This window comes from Grammomys surdaster, unplaced genomic scaffold (genome assembly GCF_004785775.1).
Source record: "Grammomys surdaster isolate TR1022 unplaced genomic scaffold, NIH_TR_1.0 262, whole genome shotgun sequence".
NCBI lineage: Eukaryota > Metazoa > Chordata > Mammalia > Rodentia > Muridae > Grammomys > Grammomys surdaster.
This window is the reverse complement of record NW_021604703.1, coordinates 1,179,129-1,197,583: the sequence shown is the minus strand read 5'-3', so window position 1 is coordinate 1,197,583 and position 18,455 is coordinate 1,179,129. Positions and strand designations below refer to the sequence as shown.

Here is an 18,455-nt window from a genome sequence, read left to right as displayed (position 1 = left end):
TATCCATCACAGTAAGCAGTGTGATATTATTTACTAAATGTGTCTACTGGAAAAAAAAAAAGAATTCCAGAGGGACTCTGGTAAAGAAGCATAGGGCATCATAGGAAGAGAGTCTTTCCAACAAGTGATGCCGAAGACTGAGTGTCCTCATCTAAAAAGCCAAGTGAGACCAAGGCCCATCAGTAAAACATAAAACTATAAAAGATATCACAAAACCCCAGAAGCCATCCTATAAGAAAATACAGGCCATCTTTAGTATAACAGTTACTTTTAAAAATGAATCACCCGGGAGACACCTGGTCAGGATTTTGAGGGAGTTTCTAAAGAGGTTTAACTGAGAGGGAGACCAGTCCTGAATGTGGGATGGAGTCTCAAACTGGATAAAATGGGACGAGTAGAAGTCCGGCTGGGCAGCAGTATGTACCATAGATGAGAGGAAGAGTTGCTGAGGTAGACTGCCTGAAAACTTCTGCTGGGTTTTGTAATGTGCAGTGTGATTCCAGTGTTTGAGAGGCTGAGGCAGGAGGAGCTAAATTGTTCCATATGATATAATGATGGTAGATGTCCTGTTACTACATCAGGAATGAGCCCTGTTGTGTACTATGGACTTTGGCTTGTGGTGTGCCTACATTGGTTCACTTCTGTAAGAAATGTGCCATCCTTTCAAGGGATGCCCATGCATGTGTAAAGGGCTTGGGTGATAGCTCTGTGTCTTCCACCCAAGACCTATCCGAGAGCCTCTCTGACAAGAACTGGGGATGTAGCTCCAGTTGGTAGAGTCCTACCTAGCATGCATGAAGCTCTGAGTTCTATTCCCAGTACGGCATAAACCCCATGTGATGACCCACACCCAGCACTCAGGAGATGGAGGTTGGGGGCCGGGAAGTTTGAGGTCATCCTTGGCTGCCTACTGAGTTGGGATGTATCCAGCCTGGGCAACACAAGGTCTTAAAAGGAGTTCTCCAAACAAGAGTCAGGTCAAAGCTGGTCAAGGACCTATTAGTGTGCAGTGGAGCGTGGCAAGACAGCCTACCTGCCTGACTCCAGAGCCCCGAGTCCCCATGGATACCCCACACTGGCCATCTGTGACTGACTGGACTTTCCAGTCTCAGGTCACGACAGATGCCAGGGGAAGTCCCAGTCAGCAGTGAAGCAGCAGTTGCTGGGTCCCCAAGACTTGTTGTGTTAATGAGGCCCCTACTGCAGCCATCCCATGTGGTGCTGGGAAAAGAAGTCTTGAGCCTTGGACTTTTGACACACTTGTGCTCCAGAACCTTAGTTTCCTCATCTTTATATTGAGGATCTTGGGGCTGGTGATATGGTTCAGCTGATAGGCGTGTACCACCAAGCCTGATGGCCTAATGACCTAAGTTTGATCCCTGGGAGCTGCATGATGGAAGGAGAGGCCTGACTCCTACAAGTTGTCCTCTAACTTCCAAACACACATACAAATAGATTGATGATGATGATGATGATGATGATGATGATGATGATGATGATTTTTTCGAGACAGGGTTTCTCTGTGTAGTCCTGGCTGTCCTGGAACTCACTGTGTAGTCCAAGCTGACCTCTAACTCACAGAGATTTGCCTACCTCTGTCTCCCAAGTGCTAAGAATAAAGGCATACACCATCATGCCCAGCTCAAAGATCTTTTTAAAAATTGAACTTGAGAAGGGGCATTGGAATCAGACATGTTTTCCCAAAATAGTGTTCTGGCCCTGCTCAGACCTCTGACTTCATGTCTGGTTAAGCTCTAGGGTCTGGCTTAGCAGGTATCAGGGTAACAGACCTTTCCAGCTTCTGAATTATGAATTTGAACTTGGACACTCTCTTGACATGGCCCTAACCCAGCCTGAAGTGCTCTAAGTGACACAGAAAATAACAGTAAAAAAGTTATTTATTGTTAAAAAAAAATCAAATGACCATCAAAGCCGCTTGTGCAATCAATTACGCACCCAATCACACACGGCCACAGGACCAGCAAATGTGCCCTCCCACACAGCAGTCTCTCTCAACAGCTCTGTGGATGGGCGTCTCTGTGGCTCTTCCTCTTGACTTCTAACTCCAAAACTTCACGCGTGAAAAGGCAGTGGACCAGAGAGGGGCAGGCAGAGGACAGAGTGCTCAGTCCACTACAGGCCTCCCTGGCTTCCAGTCTCTGCCACTCCCAGCTACATAACGTTCTACACATGTGTGCATACACACAGTTCATGGGTGCCCACATGTGCAGACATGTGCCCACACTGACCCTCCATGCACAGGGCTGAGTCAGTGTGGGTAACACTTGATTGGCAGGCGTCTGTGGTGAAGGGGAGGGAGAAGGCAGGGTGTCTGGCCTGGGTCCACTGGCTGGCTCTCCACCTCCACCTGGTCCTGGATGGCAGTTGAATTCCTTGTGTCTAAACAAGAAGAAACCCTCTTGGGAAAACACATCCAGACAGCAAGGTTGAAAAGTGCCTAATTAGTTTTCAAATGAACTACTTCCTTCTTGTTCTTGGCCAAAAGTGCCTGGGAAGTTTGGGACAATAAACTGAGCATTCCATGAGATCGGGATTCTTCAGTGCAGAGGTTCCAGGCAGGATCCCACCGGCAGAGGTGGAACAAGTCCTGAAGCTTCAAGAACAAAACTTCCAGAAGATGGAAGTCCAAGGGATTCAACTTCCAAGAATGTTCTTGCTCCCAGTGCCCAGAATGGTGCTGACAGGAGACACTTGGCATAGACGTCCCAGATGCATACACAGAACAGATACTCTGGTGATTTGTAGTACCTGCTTTCAGGCTGCTTACCCTTCAGCCCCTTAGAAGACCACTGCATGGATCTCAGAAGGCCCCGGTCTCTCCTCCACAGTAGATGGATGCATGGTTGCCTATTGGGCACAAACTTGCCTGCCCCGTGATGGGCCTGTGAGAAGCTATATGAATGTAGCCCAAACCTGCTGAGTTGTTGGTTGGATCTCTTTCTTGTGCTGGGACTGGGAGCTGGCGGATCTGAAGGATTACCTTCCTAGTTCTCACCCCAGCATGCACCTGTCTGGGCATCTCCTCTTCCCTGGGGCCCTACTGCCATTTTTACAGCTCTACCTTCAGCTTCCTTCCACCCTCAAGGACAAGCTGGGAACCTGGAGAGCATATTTTAAGAGATGGGGATGTGGTGACTTCCCTTTTTCTCCCAGTGATACCCAACTTACTTCCCATGACACTGGAAGACAGTGTGGGGCCGGGGCTTCCCCATGCTTTCCTCTGAGAGCAGGAAGCTAGAACATGACTTCCTCGCAACTTCCATAGTCACTCTCTACCATATCTGAACCCTCGTAGTTGGGAGGAGCTCGAGGTTGGCTCCGCCCTGTGGCAGGCCCACCATTCACCTCACAATCAGCATAGGAGGGCCCAGCTCTGCTGAGGCGCATGCTCACCCCCTTATAACCCCCCTCTGCCAGGCAGGGCCCACCGCCTCCTTGGCGGAACTGTGAATGGTAGTAGCTGATAGCTGTATACTCATTGAGACAGGGGGCAAGCAGATGTTCCCGGGGGCTGGGAGGCCGTGGAGGCATCAGGTCTTCCAGGTTCTGGTTGCTGTAACGGGGTGGGAGGGGTGCCCGCTTGTTTTCCAGTTCCAGGGGGAAAGGGAAACCCCCATAGAGTCCAGAAGGATCTGGCATCACAGCGGGACCAACATGGCGTCGAGGAGAGGGTGGCAGAGGTCCCTGCATTGCTTCAGGATGTGGGTACTCCCAATGCTCCTTCCGGGAGTACGTTGGAGGCCAGACTGCAGCTCCACTTGGGTATACTGAAAGAGAACAGTAAGATTTGGTGAGGTCTGTGTTTCCATGGTGCATTCTAGCAAGCTGTACAGGGGCTATCAGTGATTGACATTTGGTAGGGACGGCTCAGGGAGCTGGTGGGCAGTGACCTATCTGTACATGTTGTCTCTGGAAGCTGGGATGGATCTACCGTCCAGTGAAGGCAAACTGAAGCCTGAGGTTAAACTCAATGCCAGCCTATCTTGCAAATCTCTACTGCCAACCTGTGTCAGTGAGAAGGGAGGTCTAGGGAGAACCATGGACAATTCTCTACCGTCCATACTTCCATTATACAGCTGCAGTTCTTCCCAAGACCTGCTGGAAAGTTTAATCTCAGAACTCAAGGAAATGGATGCACACTGTGGACTTGGTGATGGCATGGTCCTGTCATAGGGGGTGATGGGATAAGAAGAGGCTTGGAAGGAGTCCCCTTATCCCACACCCGTCTCTGCCAACGACAAGTTGAGATTTAGAACAACTCATTTCATCTTTATGGCCTCAGTGACATATCTGTTGTAACTACTAGAGAACATACCAGAAAAAAGAGAAAGCACTTTACAAATCTACCTCCTTCTGAGGCAGTGATGAAAGGGGCTATAGTTTCCTATTCTAGGCCAGCCAGTCTCACTTCCAAATTGGACTGCCAGAACCTTTTCCACTTCCAGAACAGCACAAAGGTGCAAACACCCCCCACTTCATTCCCAAGTCCACTCAAAACCATCAAGTCTACGTTTCATGAGATGAACATTAATCAGTCCTATGGTGTGACCTGGAGTTTAGAGGGACTGGGTCATGGAACAGACATGATGAGCTGCAAACTCTAAGTCAGGAGACTTAGCAGCTTCTTCAGTCATCTATGCACTGTGACCTGGAATGCATCCCTTCATGTCCCATACCCAGAGATTGGTTTGATCCATGACTGTTCCATTGTATACCAATATGCATACCAATGGAATATTTCAGGCTTCCACCCACTTCCATCCATCCCTGAGCCACAGGACTTCTGGTTATACTGACCCAGCTCCTCGCCCGACCAGGCTCTCTTGATGATGGGCTCATGGCCAGGGTGGGAGGAGACTATTGGTGGGAGCCTGGGAGGTACACTGCACACCATCGGCCGCTGTTTAGAGCTAGTTCCGAAGGTGACGAGTTCATTTGGAAGTGAGGTCTTGCTGGGCTCCGGTTGGTTTAAGTTGTTGCAGGAGCCGGCGTTAAGGGGGTCCAGCTCAATGGCAGGCGAAGCTTGGGTGTCGACACCAACACTCCTGGCTAGGAGGTCTGGGTCCTCCATGGCCACTGGCTTGTGAGACTTGCAGCGACGACAGTAGAGGAGGAGTCCCACGGTGGCAATGATGACGAGAGGTAAGGCTACTATGATTACCAGAAACTCCTGCTGTCCCCAGTCCCCTCTCTTAATCTCAGGAGTGATGAGACAGTGTCCTCCAGAGCAACCCCTTGCTTCCATCTCACACCTGCAGAGATTGAAAAGTATTTAGTGGACTTTTGAAGGTCCCTCCTTTAAAATAAACTATTTGGTTAATGTATGAATATTTTGTCTACAGGTATGTCTATGCACCATATGTATGTCTGATGCCCTCTGAGGCCAGAAGAGGGAATAATATCCTACAGACCATTCGTGAGCCACCATGTAGGGGCTGGGAATCAAACCCATGTCTTCTGAAAGAGCAACAAGTGCTCTTAACCATGGAGCTATTTTTCCAGCCCCATGGGATAGATGCCTCACCCCCAATCCTGTGACTTCACTATCCCCCCCCACGTGTGTGTGTGTGTGTGTGTGTGTGTGTCTGTGTGTGTGTGTGTTTGCAGTCTGAGACTGGGGACATAGCTCAGTGGATAAGGGAACTTACTGTCCAAGCATTAGGTACTGAGCTTGAATCATTAGCATCCACACAAAAATTTAGCTGTATTGTCCCCAGACTGTAAGGAACAGACAGGAGGCTTACCAGGTCTTGTTGGCCCCCAGTGCTATGGGACCCTGTCTCACAGAATAAGACAGAAGGCAATAGAGCAGAACACTAGGCGTCTTCCTCTGGATACCTCACGTTATTGGGTGCAAGTACCCCCACATACACAAATATGTGTACATGTATACATGTGTGTATGGGCACATGTGCTTATGTATGCATGTGTGTGTGTGTGTGTAGACAGAGGTCATCTTGGATGTCATTCCATAGGCACCACCCACCTTGTCTTTGAAACAGGCCCTCTTAGTTGGTGAGAGACAAACTAAGTGAGGCTGGTTGGCCAGGAAGCTCCAGGAACTTGGCCTATCTCTGCCTCTTGAGAGCAGGGTCACAAATGTGCACCACCACACCCGATGTTTTTATATAGGTTCTGGGGATTGAACTCAGATCCTCAAGCTTGCAAGGCAGGAAAGCTTGTTACCAATCGAGCCATCTTCCCATGGTCAAACACAGGAATCAGCAACAGCCTCATTTGTGACCATGGAACCTGCCAATGTTCATTTCCATCAATGACATCCAAGCCTAGGATATTCTCTCCACTAATGAAGTAAGATGCTACTGCTGTGGAGACATCTGGTCTACCAGGCGGTCCCCATAGGAAGAGTGTATATTTATGAGATCCAAGCCAGCTGAGGCACAGGAACAGAAATCAGATAGAATGCTACCTGCTGCTCTTCACTGGGCCTCAAGAAGCCAGAATGGCCCTGCACAGCTTAGATGCTTTACACACTTCTACTGCTTGGAGGAAGTACTAATTGTCAACCTGGCAGAATCTTGAAGCATCCGGAAGAAGGATGGCTGTGTAGGCATGCCTGTGTGGTATAACTATGATTACATTAACTTAGGTGGGAAGACATGCCCACTGTGGGCAACACCATTCCCTTGCTAGGATATGGGTCTGTACCAGTAGAGAAAGGGAACTGAGCAGCAGCGTGTATTCATCTCTCTCTGCTCCCTGACTGTGGATGCAGCTAGATGCTTCAAGCTCCTGTCCCCTAGGCATCCATGATGGACAGTACCTGTGAACTGTGAGTCAGAATAAATCCTTCTTCTCTTAAGTTGCTTTAGTCAGAGTATTTTATCATGGCAACAGGAAGATAATCTAAGACACTGTGTGACTTCCCAGACCATCTTCAACTTGACATTGCTTGGTATGAAGCCCTTAGAAAATGTCTAATGAGAGATTTTTTTGGAGGGATTGAGGGAAAAGTTTCTCCCACTCCAATTGAGTCCAAAATATTTCTTAGTGCTTAGAATTTCACCACAAGCGGCTTGTTCTACAGTGTAAAATGCTATGTTCCCCAGGTTCCTCTCTTAAAACACATACGCCACTTTCCTGGCCTGCTGTCATGTACCCTCCAATGACCCTGATGCATATCATTTTACATCAGAACAGGCAGGGAGCAGGATAGCAATGAAGGCTGCTGAGCACTTGAGTCATTGAAACACCAGGAATCACTTGGGAAGCCCTTTCCCTCTCTGGGCCTCAGTTTCCCCATCTCCAAAACAGTGGGAAGACTATGCCATTGACTTTTCTTTTCTTTTTAAAGGTGGTATATCTTAGTCCAGGTTGACCTTGAACTCATTATGTATGCATAGATAATTTTGTATTTGGGTTGTTAGGGAAGGAGACACATTCTAGAAATCACCAGGCCATGTTGGCCCCAGTAAAATGTTACAGTGTTAATTGTGTGATGTGTGTGTGTGTGTGTGTGTGTGTGTGTGTGTGTGTCTGTGAGTATGTGAGTATATGGGCCCCTGTATGTGCATATGTCCATGCCTGTGCACTCATGGTGAAGCTAAAAAAGGGTAGTGAGTATCTTCATTTATCACTCTTTGCCTATTCTTTTGAAACAGGGTTTCTCTCTGAACCTGGGGATTTTGTTTTCTTGACCGGGCTGGAAACCAGCAAGACATACAATCCCCTTGAAGTTGAGGTCACAGGCATTCATGGAGCACATGGCCAGTTATGTGAGTGCTGGAATCTTTTTTTTTTTTTTCTTCGAGACAGGGTTTCTCTGTGTAGCCCTGGCTGTCCTGGAACTCACTCTGTAGACCAGGCTAGCCTCGAACTCTTGAACTCAGAAATCCGCCTGCCTCTGCCTCCCAAGTGCTGGGATTAAAGGCGTGCGCCACCACCGCCCGGCGAGTGCTGGAATCTTAACTCCCATACTTATGATTGAACAGCAGTCACCCTTAACCACTAGCTATCCCTCCAGCTTGGACTTTGACCTTCTGATTCTCTTGCTTCACCTCCTAAGTGCTGGGACTGCAGTCATGAGCCGCCATGCCTGGTGGACAATGGTTATTATATCCAGGCTGACTACAAGGGAATCCCCTGGGAGCTTGTTAAGATAAAATCAACTCCCATTCTGGGTGATCCTGAGTTCTTCGATTCTTAATTCCCTCCTATGACTGCTTAAAGGTTCCTAAGCTTGGGGGCTCCAACACTACATACCTGTCCAAGTGTCTTATTTCTAGGTTTCTAGAATGTGTCTCTTTCCCTAACAACCTTCATGGCCTAACCTGGCTGGGAACAGGGTTCAGAGTTTTGCAGTGGGGTCTGAGACAGAACCATTCTAGGGCCCAGGGGAATCAGTTTCCCCAAGTGTCTCTGGGACACATAGTACAAAGCAAGTGGGGTCATTCTTTGCAGATGTCAGTCCCTAAAAAGTTGGTGAGCTGTGTGGCTTCCTGGGCCCTTGTTATGGTCTGGTTCAGATGGTTGGGAATTGGGCTTGGGAAACCACCTTTTCCTACAAGCCTTCTGTCCCACAATATCCTGATGTAAGAAAGTCATAGGAGGAAAAGACCCAGAGGCTGGGCTTCTGAACTCACATTGGCCTCTCTAGAGGCAAGAGGGCAAAGATCACCCCATAACGTTCCAGTGTAAGGAGCCATGGCATGTGGCTTCTTTAGGCTTACCTGTCACCTGTGTGAGGGTGAGGACAGTTACAGGAAGTGCCTTCAGGGGAGGAGACACATGTGCCACCTTCTTGGCAGAGCACAGAAGTACAATTCTCCCTTCCAAGTTCACAGTTCCTGCCAGAGAATGGAGGAGGACACCTGCACAGGTAGCCTGGGAAAGAGAGGAAGGTAGATAAGCAATTGGCTAGTGGTTGGGGGCCCCAGTAAAACCTGTGTCTTTGTGCTGCAATTCAAGAATCATTTATCTGCTGGATACTAGTGGCTTGCCCAAGTTTACCCTGGGCTGTGGTGAGAGACCCTATCCTGTCAACTCTACAGTGAAACACAAGGGATAGATCACTATCAGGGGCCTTTGGGATAAACATTGGGGTTATCTTCCCAGTCCATACCTGATCCAAGGGCAGGTGAACAGCTCCCACCATTGAGGCATGGGTTCTGGCTGCAGGCAGTGCCAGGCCAGCAGCACTGGCTGAGGGCCCACATCTCTAGCCGGCCCACCATCTTCTTTCCATGGCCAAGCAGTTCTAACCTCTCACCATTAACCACAACAGCATCCAGGCAACCTTCAAAGCCCAGGGAGACATTTGAGGAAGGATTCGAGGTGACAAGGCCACCCAGCAGTAGGTGTCTCTCAGTCCTCAGACCCTGACATTCCTCTGGGATGACAAGGGAAATATTGTCTGTGATATCGACCAACAGATGAACAGAAGTGTCCCTCTCCTCCAACAGCATGGAATGCCAGTGCCCATCATTCACAGGATGATGGGAGGAGAGGTTTCCATAGAAACCACCAGGACAGCGGTATTCCAGGTGGGGGAAGCCATTGGCCAGCTGCAAAGAGAGCACAGATATCTATCAGCAAACCAAGAAGTTCTGTAGTCCTGTGGCGGGGTTTCAGTTCTCCCCCACCACCCTTTGCTATGTAGCCAAGGATGGCCTTGAACTCCTGATTCTCCTGCTTCTACCTCCTAATTTGCTAGAAATTACAGCTCCCACCATCATGTCTCATTTACATGGTGCTGGGGGTTGAACCTACATCTTTGGGTGTACTACCAATTGAGCTACATCCCTATTTCCAAGAACTTTCAAATGCTTCAGAGATTGTCTCTGAAGAATCCAAATGTCCTCAAAATCCCATCTGGTCCTCACCATATTTCACGGAATGATCAAGACCCCAGTTGACCAATGAGGAAACTGAGGCCTGAAGATACCTTACTGATGGTACCCTGTGTTTTAAATCATTAGTGACTGTGCATGGATCAGCTAACCTAAGTGTTCAGCTCCAGACTAGCAAGAAACACCAAGGTGGAGGACACCCGAGGAACAACACCCAACGCTGCCCCTGGCCTCTGCACATGTGCACATACATCGTAAGTCCCTGAAGTTAAAATGTTAGAAAACCTCTGGCTTAGAACATTCTAATTTTCTTTACTCTCAACAGATAGGTATGCTTATAAAGCACCAGGCCAACCTGGGATACACAGCGAGACCCTGCTGCAAAACAGAAAAAGTACATCTGGGGTGTGTAGCTCAGTGGGAGTGTGCTTGACATGTAAGTCTCTGATTCAGGTTTAGTCACCTGTGCTGGCAAGCATCAGGTTGATGTTGTGTTGAAAAACAAAAACAAGACAACAGAAACTAGGTGTGCCCAGGACCAAATACTTTCCTGTTTATTATGGGCAAGGCAGTTTCTTTAGAAAAATTTGAACATTGTTGGAGGAAATGATATCTTCCATGTCCTCATCCACTGCCCATCCTCCATCCCATGACCCCAATGGCAGAGGAGCCTCCGGTGCTGCCAGCATCAGATCAACCAGTTGTGACTGAACACAGCTTTTCTCTCCTCAGTCACAGCTGACGGTCTTGCTCCCTGCTGGAGGCACCAAAGGTGCTTGCAGATGTTCCGAAATCACAACCGTCCTCCTCAGCTAAAGCTGGTCCCTCTATTGACCCATGTCCCCTTCACCTCCTCCAACACCAGATTCTCCAGACTCCTCTCCGCTGTGTCACATTATGACCATTCCTTACGGGATTATTTTAGTCACCCCACAAACACACTCAGGCCGCCAATCTTAAAAAAGAAAAAAGAAGTTGTCTTGAACTTGGAATAATTTTTTTTCTTTGTCCCCCGAACAGACCTATCGGTCCTGTGATAAAATACACTGGTGTCAGTGTTCAGTGTGCTCTGTGTTGCTGAGTCAAATGACAAATCTTCCCAGTCTGCCCCACTCTCAGCAGCTAATCCCGGCCGTCCCCTCCTCCTTCTGCCCACTATCCCTCCCCCTTCCTTTTTCTCCTCCTCCTCTTCCTCCTTTTTCTTCACATCTTTCTCATTCTCCTCCATTTTCTCTTCTTCCTTTTCTTCTCCTTTTCTTTGCCCCCTCTTTTTCTTCCTCTTCCTCATATTCCCCCACTTCTTCCTCCTCTCTTTCCTCTTCTTCTTCCCCTTCCTCTTCCCCCTTTTCTTAGATTGATCCCAGAGCCTTGCATACACTGGGCAAGCACTCCCTCATTAAGCCCAACCCCCAGCTTCTTTCTGATCCAAGTGCACTTGTCTTCCTGGACGCCATACTCCAAGTATTTTTTTTCCTAAACCCATTTGAAAGCTCACGTGTCATGCCCTTTGTTGGCGCTCTGTCTTCTGTCTTCTCTTTTCATTGGACTGTGCTCTAAGTGTCTTAGCCTGGTTTCTGAGCTACGCTGTCTGGTGTTCTCATGCAGCCTTCTGGCTTTCAGTAACATACATATGCTGTTGGCCCTATGTCTCTCCAGCTCTAGCCCAGATCTCTCTCACAACACTAGACTGGTTTTGCTACCTCCTTCTGGGTGCCAAATAGACATTTCGAGCCCACATGTCTAACCTGAGCTCCTAATACCCACCCCCAACCTCTTCTACCCAGGTCTTTCAGCAGCAGCTCCACCCTTCCAGTGGCTCAGGCCAAACCACACCCCCATGCTCTCTCTACTCCCTCTTCTGTGCACCAGAAAAGGCTGTTGGCTTCTAACTTCTTCCCGAAGCTGACACTTTCTTCACAGTGAACTGTCATTAGCCTGATGTCCACAAGCCACTCTCATTCAGCTGGGTTATTGGTGCCTCTCCCTCCTGTCTGGATCTCTTTGTCTCTGTTCCTCTAAACTCTATTCTCAACCCAGGCACCATGATGACAATAAGTCAGACTATTGTGTTTGCTACAGGTCTTCTGAAACCCTCTGTTTTGCCCAGATGAAAGGAAACACGGGCCTCTGAGACGTTCACTGGTGCACCTCCTCCATCCTATTACACTTTAACCCCAGCTATGAGGTCTGTCCACCTTGTTTTCATCACAGGAGCCATGTGGAGGCTGGGCTATTGTTTAATGCCAACAGTTGAGCGTGGGAGAGCCAATAAAAAGTTAAAAACAAAAAGAATGCCAACAGTCTCCTGTTGTTCATCTAACTGGCCATTACTCCCAACATGCCCGTGCAGCTACCTCCCTGTGATGTGTTTTCTCCATTGGCAACTAATGACCACGGAAACACACATCCAAGTGTGTCTGTGAGGGAGATTCTAGAAAGGATTAACTGAGGAAGGAGGACCATCCTGAATGTGGGCATGGGGTCCTGGGCTGGGTAGAAGGGGAGTTAAGCACCAGCATCTGTGTCTTTCTGCTTCCTGACTGTGGGTGCGACACGACAAGGCAGCAGATGAGAGCTCCATAGGGCATAGTATGAAGCCCTGAGAGACTGAGCATAAATGATTGTTTTCCTCATGGTTCCACAGGTTTGTCCTCTGAGTACTCCCAGAAGAAGCAACCTCCTACACACACACACACACACACACGCACACGCACACGCACACACACACACACACACACACACACTGTCTCTCCCCACTCTCCTCTCAAAACATTCTGACAGTGCCAGGGTTGTGTGGGCTCACATCTCTCTCACTATCTTCCAGGAATTTCTCATCCCACAGAACAGGCAGCCCCACCCCTCTATGGCCTGGGTCATGTATCTCCTGGCAGAAGTCCTGTGTCTGTCTGTTCTGATTGACAGTCACACTCAGCATCCTTGAAAAGCATGAGGAGATTCTTTGCCAGGAATTAGCTCAGACATCCTCCCTGTACCCTCATCTCCCCAATCTGGGGTGCCCATGGAGGTCACTCAGGTGGGAGTCACCTTACCTTCAAGGAAATAGAGGCGGTTTCGTTGGTGAACATTAGAAGGGCCCATGGCTGGAGTGTTTTCAGGTAGAAATGGATCTGCCAGTTCTGAGCGTCTAGGGGCCTATACCGCATGTAGCTCTGACCACTGAACCTCAAGGTCGTACCTGCAAATGAACCTGAGGTGTCACTATCCTTGAGATGTCACAGATACCTTAGACAAACTTTGTCTTATTCAACCTTTGTGTGGCAGATAGGTCACTTCCCACATCTGATATATGAAGAGCCCAGACTAGGATCGGGTGGATTTCATTTCCAGAGCCACAAAGAGAGCTGGGCTGTCATCTTGTATGCCTCCCCCTGGGTACAGGTTCCACAGAATCACTCCCAGCCTGAGAGTCAGGAACAGTGAGCTTCCACCATGAAGAAAGAAAAGTCAGCTAATCAGGTGTGGGAAGTCAAGCTTTTAAATCTAGCCCTACCCATATATTTTGAAAAATAGGACACCCAGAAAGTTGATTCATGTGTTGTAGGCTCCTGATACCTGGGCAAGAGACTGCGGGAAAGGGCAATAAAGGAAAACAGAGGGGAGGCAGCTTAGGTACACGGAACCCCCAAATGCAAGCACCTCAATATATTTTCCAAAACTCAATATATTAGTGTAACAGGAAGTTCTGTCAAGGCTCAGAATGTGACCAGTGTCGTAAAGCCCACCTTTAGGCTCCCTTCCTCAATACCTACCACGAGAATGCCAAAGGAAGGACTTACCCATGGCTTTGCGATGAGAACTTTTAGCATCACTCCCAGAACAGTCTTTGAACAGTGTGCCAGGCTCCATATGGATCATCAGTAGTGCAAGATTCTGAAAGTCATGCACACTGGTGCCTGACTAGCCTGACCCCCATTGGAGGCTGTATATATAACTTCAGGCAAAACAATGCCTGTCTTTAACACAGAAGGGACTGATGTCCCACATGGAGCCTGGTACACTGCAGGCTCTTTATAGCACCAACTGCTCCCACGTGGGTGACAGCTAGCATCATCTTGGGCTCACTGTGGCCAGCCATGGGCTACATGCTATCATATTTCTATGTAATTTACTCCCCAAACCAACTTGTGGGGGGTGCTGTTATTATTCTATTTTATAGACAGGCAACAGGAATTTAGTGGACTTTACAGAACCCACCGAAGGACATGCCCAGAACCCACCCACTAGGAGATGATGGAGCTGAGATCTGAACCTGTGTTGGATCTACTTCTTGAGCTGATATCAGCAGGCTGTGGAGCTAACAGCAGGAGCATCAGGAGCTGACATGTCTGGAGGCTTTGGTCAGCCTCTTTTCCAAGAGTATCTTAAATGTCAATCTCAATCCTTATAGTAGCAAAGCCCATGGGTGTAAAGAGGTCAAAGAATTCCCTCCAGTCATCTGGCTGGAAAGCAGCAAGGCGAAGAAGTAAACCCTGGGAGCTTGATGCCCCAGTCTGTGCCTTTAAGTACTATTTCTATTGTAACTGACTGCTACTTTCAGAATTCCAGAAAGCAGAGAGAACTTGAGTAGTGCCCCGTGACTAGACTTTGTGAAGTCATTCCCCATGTTATGGTGATCTGCGGCATTTAGTTTGATTATAGCCCATGAGCCTTGGTGGGAGTTTACATGGAGGCAGATAACCAGGACCCAACAATCCATCCCCAGTTCTTACCATTGCAGGAGCAGTTTCTCCCCAGGTGATGTCGTGGTGTTAGGATGCTGAGCCTGGCTGTGCTGTAAGAGGGCCCAACCCTGGGCTCCAGGGACACCGTCTCTTGGCAGGTTTGATCCTGGCAGCTTGGCCCTTGGCATGGTACCACAGGCAGAGCTGACCTCATCTGAATTCCTACCGAGTGTTCCATGTCTTTGGCTGAATGAGCTATGACAGATGCCAGCTCCTGGAGATCATAGGAAGTTCCAGAATGCCCCTCAAAGACCAGGAGCACATCCACCCCAGCCGTGGCCTCTGCAGGCTGCAGGCTGGCCAAGTGGATGTTGGCTCGTTTGATGTCCAAGATATTGCTGAGGAATCTCTGCAGGTTGCGCCAGTGGTCACTCACGAGCTCCTCGGGGGTGAGCTGGTAGAAGCCCAGCCACACAGCTTGCTGTGGAGCCTCCTGTCCCATGTGCCACACGTGGACATGGACCCCAGTGGTGGTAGCGAACGTCCCATCACTCACTGTGACATTAAGCAGGTATCGGCCACGAGGCAGTCCTTGAGAGGCAATAATCTTGCCATCGGATGCACCCACTGTGAAGTATCTGCCTAGGCTTCCCTCCTGCTCCAGGCTGTAGGTCAGTGTGTCCTGGGGGTCTCTGTCGGTGGCATGGATTTTACCTATAATGCCACCCTGAAATTCCTCCTTCCCCTTTGTGATGAAGATTTCCAGTGGGAGTGTGGAGGGGGGGTAGCGGCTCTGCTCCGTGACGTGTACTCTGACCAACGTGGAAGATGACAAGGGGGGGAGGCCACTGTCTGACACCTGAGGGTAAGACAAACAGCATTGGTACCCAAAAGCATCTCTATGCCCAGCTGAGGCCAATGTCCCCATCAGCCTAGTCTTCCTTCTCTACACCTGCTGAGACAGGTGTTGCATGCTGTCATGTTTGGAAAAAGATAAACTCCAGCACACAGGGATGTGCTGGAGATTTTCTTAAGGTTTTGAAGAAAATATGGAAACAGAAAAACAACAAATTTTCCCAAGCCTCATGAGCCCCGCTCCTCTTCCTAAATCCCTCCAAAGAAACTTCCACGTGTGTGCATGCACTTGTATGCACTTACTTGTGGGTACTTGCATACTCTGCCTGAGCCAGCTCTCCAGCACAGGCCAATCTTTTAGACTTCTTCCCTTCTGAGCCCTCTACCCCATCTCTCTGCCCTAGGCTCTGGCAATTGGCAGGTACCTCTGGGCAGTCTTCACACCCCTCCACGGCTGCTATCCCACTGAGGAAGAGCTCCTCAGGGACTTCTATTCCTACATGATCAGAATGGGAGTGTGAACTCAATTCTCTGGACCAGTTGAGAGCTTTCTCTGGCTGAGGCCTCTGTTGTGGTCAGGGGACAGGCAGGATGAGTTACCAAACACGCAAGAGGCTATCAGCTTGGACAAAGTAAAGAGAATAGACAGATAGGAAGGCAAGCAAGGCGCCAACTTAGGTCAGCAGGGAGTGAAGGGCTCTCTGAAGAAGGAAGAGCAGGTAAGGGGTCCTGGGTGCAGGAGAAGTGGGGTGCTCAATTAAACAGGAAGGCAGAGTAGCAAAGGCAGGGAAGACTGGGCTGGCCTCCACAGTGGGCTGAGGAGCACAAGGCTGTGTCACAGTAGTGAGAAACTCATGAAGGCTTTAAACAAGGATGGGATGACATCCTTAGATAAGAGAATCAGGGCTGGTGGATGGCCCAGTGCTTACAAGTGGTAAGCTTTGTTAGAGTGTCCAGACTAGCTTAGATTGTTCTCTGCTGTGGATGAATTGTTACTGATGCTTAGCTTTTCTGTCCATACAAAATTCAAATGTTAAAATATGATCCCCATTGTTTGTAAGTGGAGCCTTTTGGGAAATAAGATCATAGTGGTGGAGTCTTTGTAATGATAATTAGTGCCTTAAAGAAAAAAATTATGAGACAAGATCTATCTGTATAGCTCAGGCTAGCCTCAAACTTACAATCCTCCTATCTCAGCTTTCCAAGTCCTAGAACTATAGATATGTACAACTCTTTTGCTTTGCTTTAAAATATGTTCTCAGCATGTAGCCCAGTCTGTCCTGGAAGTTGCTTTCTAGTCCAGATTGACCTCACACTTATAATCCTCCTGCCTCGGCCTCCCTAGTACTAGGATTACGAGACTGTACCACTATTTCTGGCTGGAAGGACCAGTGCCCCTGTAAGCAGAGTCAGCACTGGCCTGGTGTTTTTACACGGAGTGGGGGGGAAGAGGTCGCTCACCAGGGTCTGCCCACACTTTTAGTCTGATCTCAGCTTCAGCCTCCAGAACTGTGAGAGGTCTGTAGCCTGCCCTGCCTGTGCCTCTCTGTGCCGTTCTGCTTACACCAGCCAGTTGAAATGGAAAGCACCATGCAGTCAGTAATCCTCCTGCCCCACGATGACTGGTCAATTTTTATCTATATTCAAATTCCTTCTCTATGCTACTTTCTATTTTCCAATCACAGGTCACTCTACACTCTTATCCAACCCCAGTCCGTGTCTGTCTTACTCTTCCTGTCTGGAGTGTTCTCCTGCCCACTGTCTTCCAGGCCCCCACTCAAATAGCACCGGTGTGACAAGTACTAGTGTCCCCTGCCTTGAGTCTCTTGTTACTTTATTTGCCTATCTCAAGTCATAAGGTGTGACTTCCTCTTTGTCTACTCATTGTTTGTCTTCATACTCAGACTGGAAGGCCACAAAAGGAGCCGTCTCCTTCACATCCCCTGCTAAGGTTATCTTCTGGCCTCCACATGCATGCACACACACATGAATAGTTAAGCACATGTACACATACACACACATGCACACACTGACATACAGATATACACCCTCATGCACACACAGACATACAGACATATATAGATAGACAGACACACATACACATACACAGACACACATATATGCACACACAGACATACAGACACATATACAAACAGACATAGACACATATGTAGATACATACACACACAGACACATATACAGTCAGAAAGTCACACACAGAGACATACAGACACACACACAGACACACAGACACATACACACACATACATACAGATACACACATACACATGCACACACAGACATACAGATACACACACACACATGCACACACAGATATATAGACCCATGCACACAGAGACACATATACAGACAGTCAGACAGACACACACACGCACATACACACATGCACACACAGACATGCAGACACATGCACACACAGAGAGACATACAGACACACACATACACACATGCACACATAGACATGCAGACACATGCACACACAAAGAGACATACAGACACACACACATACACCCATCCACTTCCAGGCACATACACACTCCACATACTTCTTCCCCATAGCACCGCCATTGTGTCTGCCAGCAGGCATCCTGTCCTCAAGCCATCAGCACACACCCCAGCTTGGATCCACACAGCACTCACTTGGATGTGAAGCTGGTACCACTGCTGGGCCCTCCTGCTCAGGCTCGCAGCTGTCACCAGCCAGCCATCTGGAGTCACCCGGAACACAGACCCGGTGTTCCCCTCAGTGATCCGGAAGAAGTAGGGGGGCCCATTTTGTGGGGAGTCAGGATCATCCAGGATCAGCTGCAGAACTTTGATGCCAATGGGGGAGTTCTCCTGAGACCGAGAACAACAGTAAGCCAGAGAGTGGTGTAAACCCCAGCCCTGCCGGCCCTTCCTTTGTGGTCCTATCTTCCAGGGACCAGTGCCTGTCCCTCTGGCCATAGACAGGGCCCAGGCTGAAAGCTGCTCTGGTAGTCTTCCCTCAGTGTCCATGAGTGCAGTGCTGGGTCTTAGAAGGGGTCTTACATCAAAGGTCAAACTCTGACCCCGACAGCTAACAGTT

At 48.8% G+C, this 18,455-nt stretch overlaps 1 protein-coding gene across 1 annotated transcript in view; it reads right to left on the bottom strand.

The window, feature by feature from the left end:
• Window positions 1-1,881: 1,881 nt before the first annotated feature.
• Window positions 1,882-18,455, bottom strand: part of Fat2 (FAT atypical cadherin 2) — an 85,528-nt gene continuing 68,954 nt past the window's right edge. Inside the window, exons 18-24 of the mRNA XM_028775944.1 lie at window positions 18,029-18,226; window positions 14,561-15,371; window positions 12,881-13,026; window positions 9,104-9,545; window positions 8,712-8,865; window positions 4,819-5,273; window positions 1,882-3,788 (exon numbers count right to left, since the gene is read on the bottom strand). Of these exons, the coding sequence (XP_028631777.1) occupies window positions 3,256-3,788; window positions 4,819-5,273; window positions 8,712-8,865; window positions 9,104-9,545; window positions 12,881-13,026; window positions 14,561-15,371; window positions 18,029-18,226 (2,739 nt within the window). The 3' untranslated portion in view covers window positions 1,882-3,255. The remainder of the gene's footprint in view (window positions 3,789-4,818; window positions 5,274-8,711; window positions 8,866-9,103; window positions 9,546-12,880; window positions 13,027-14,560; window positions 15,372-18,028; window positions 18,227-18,455) is intronic.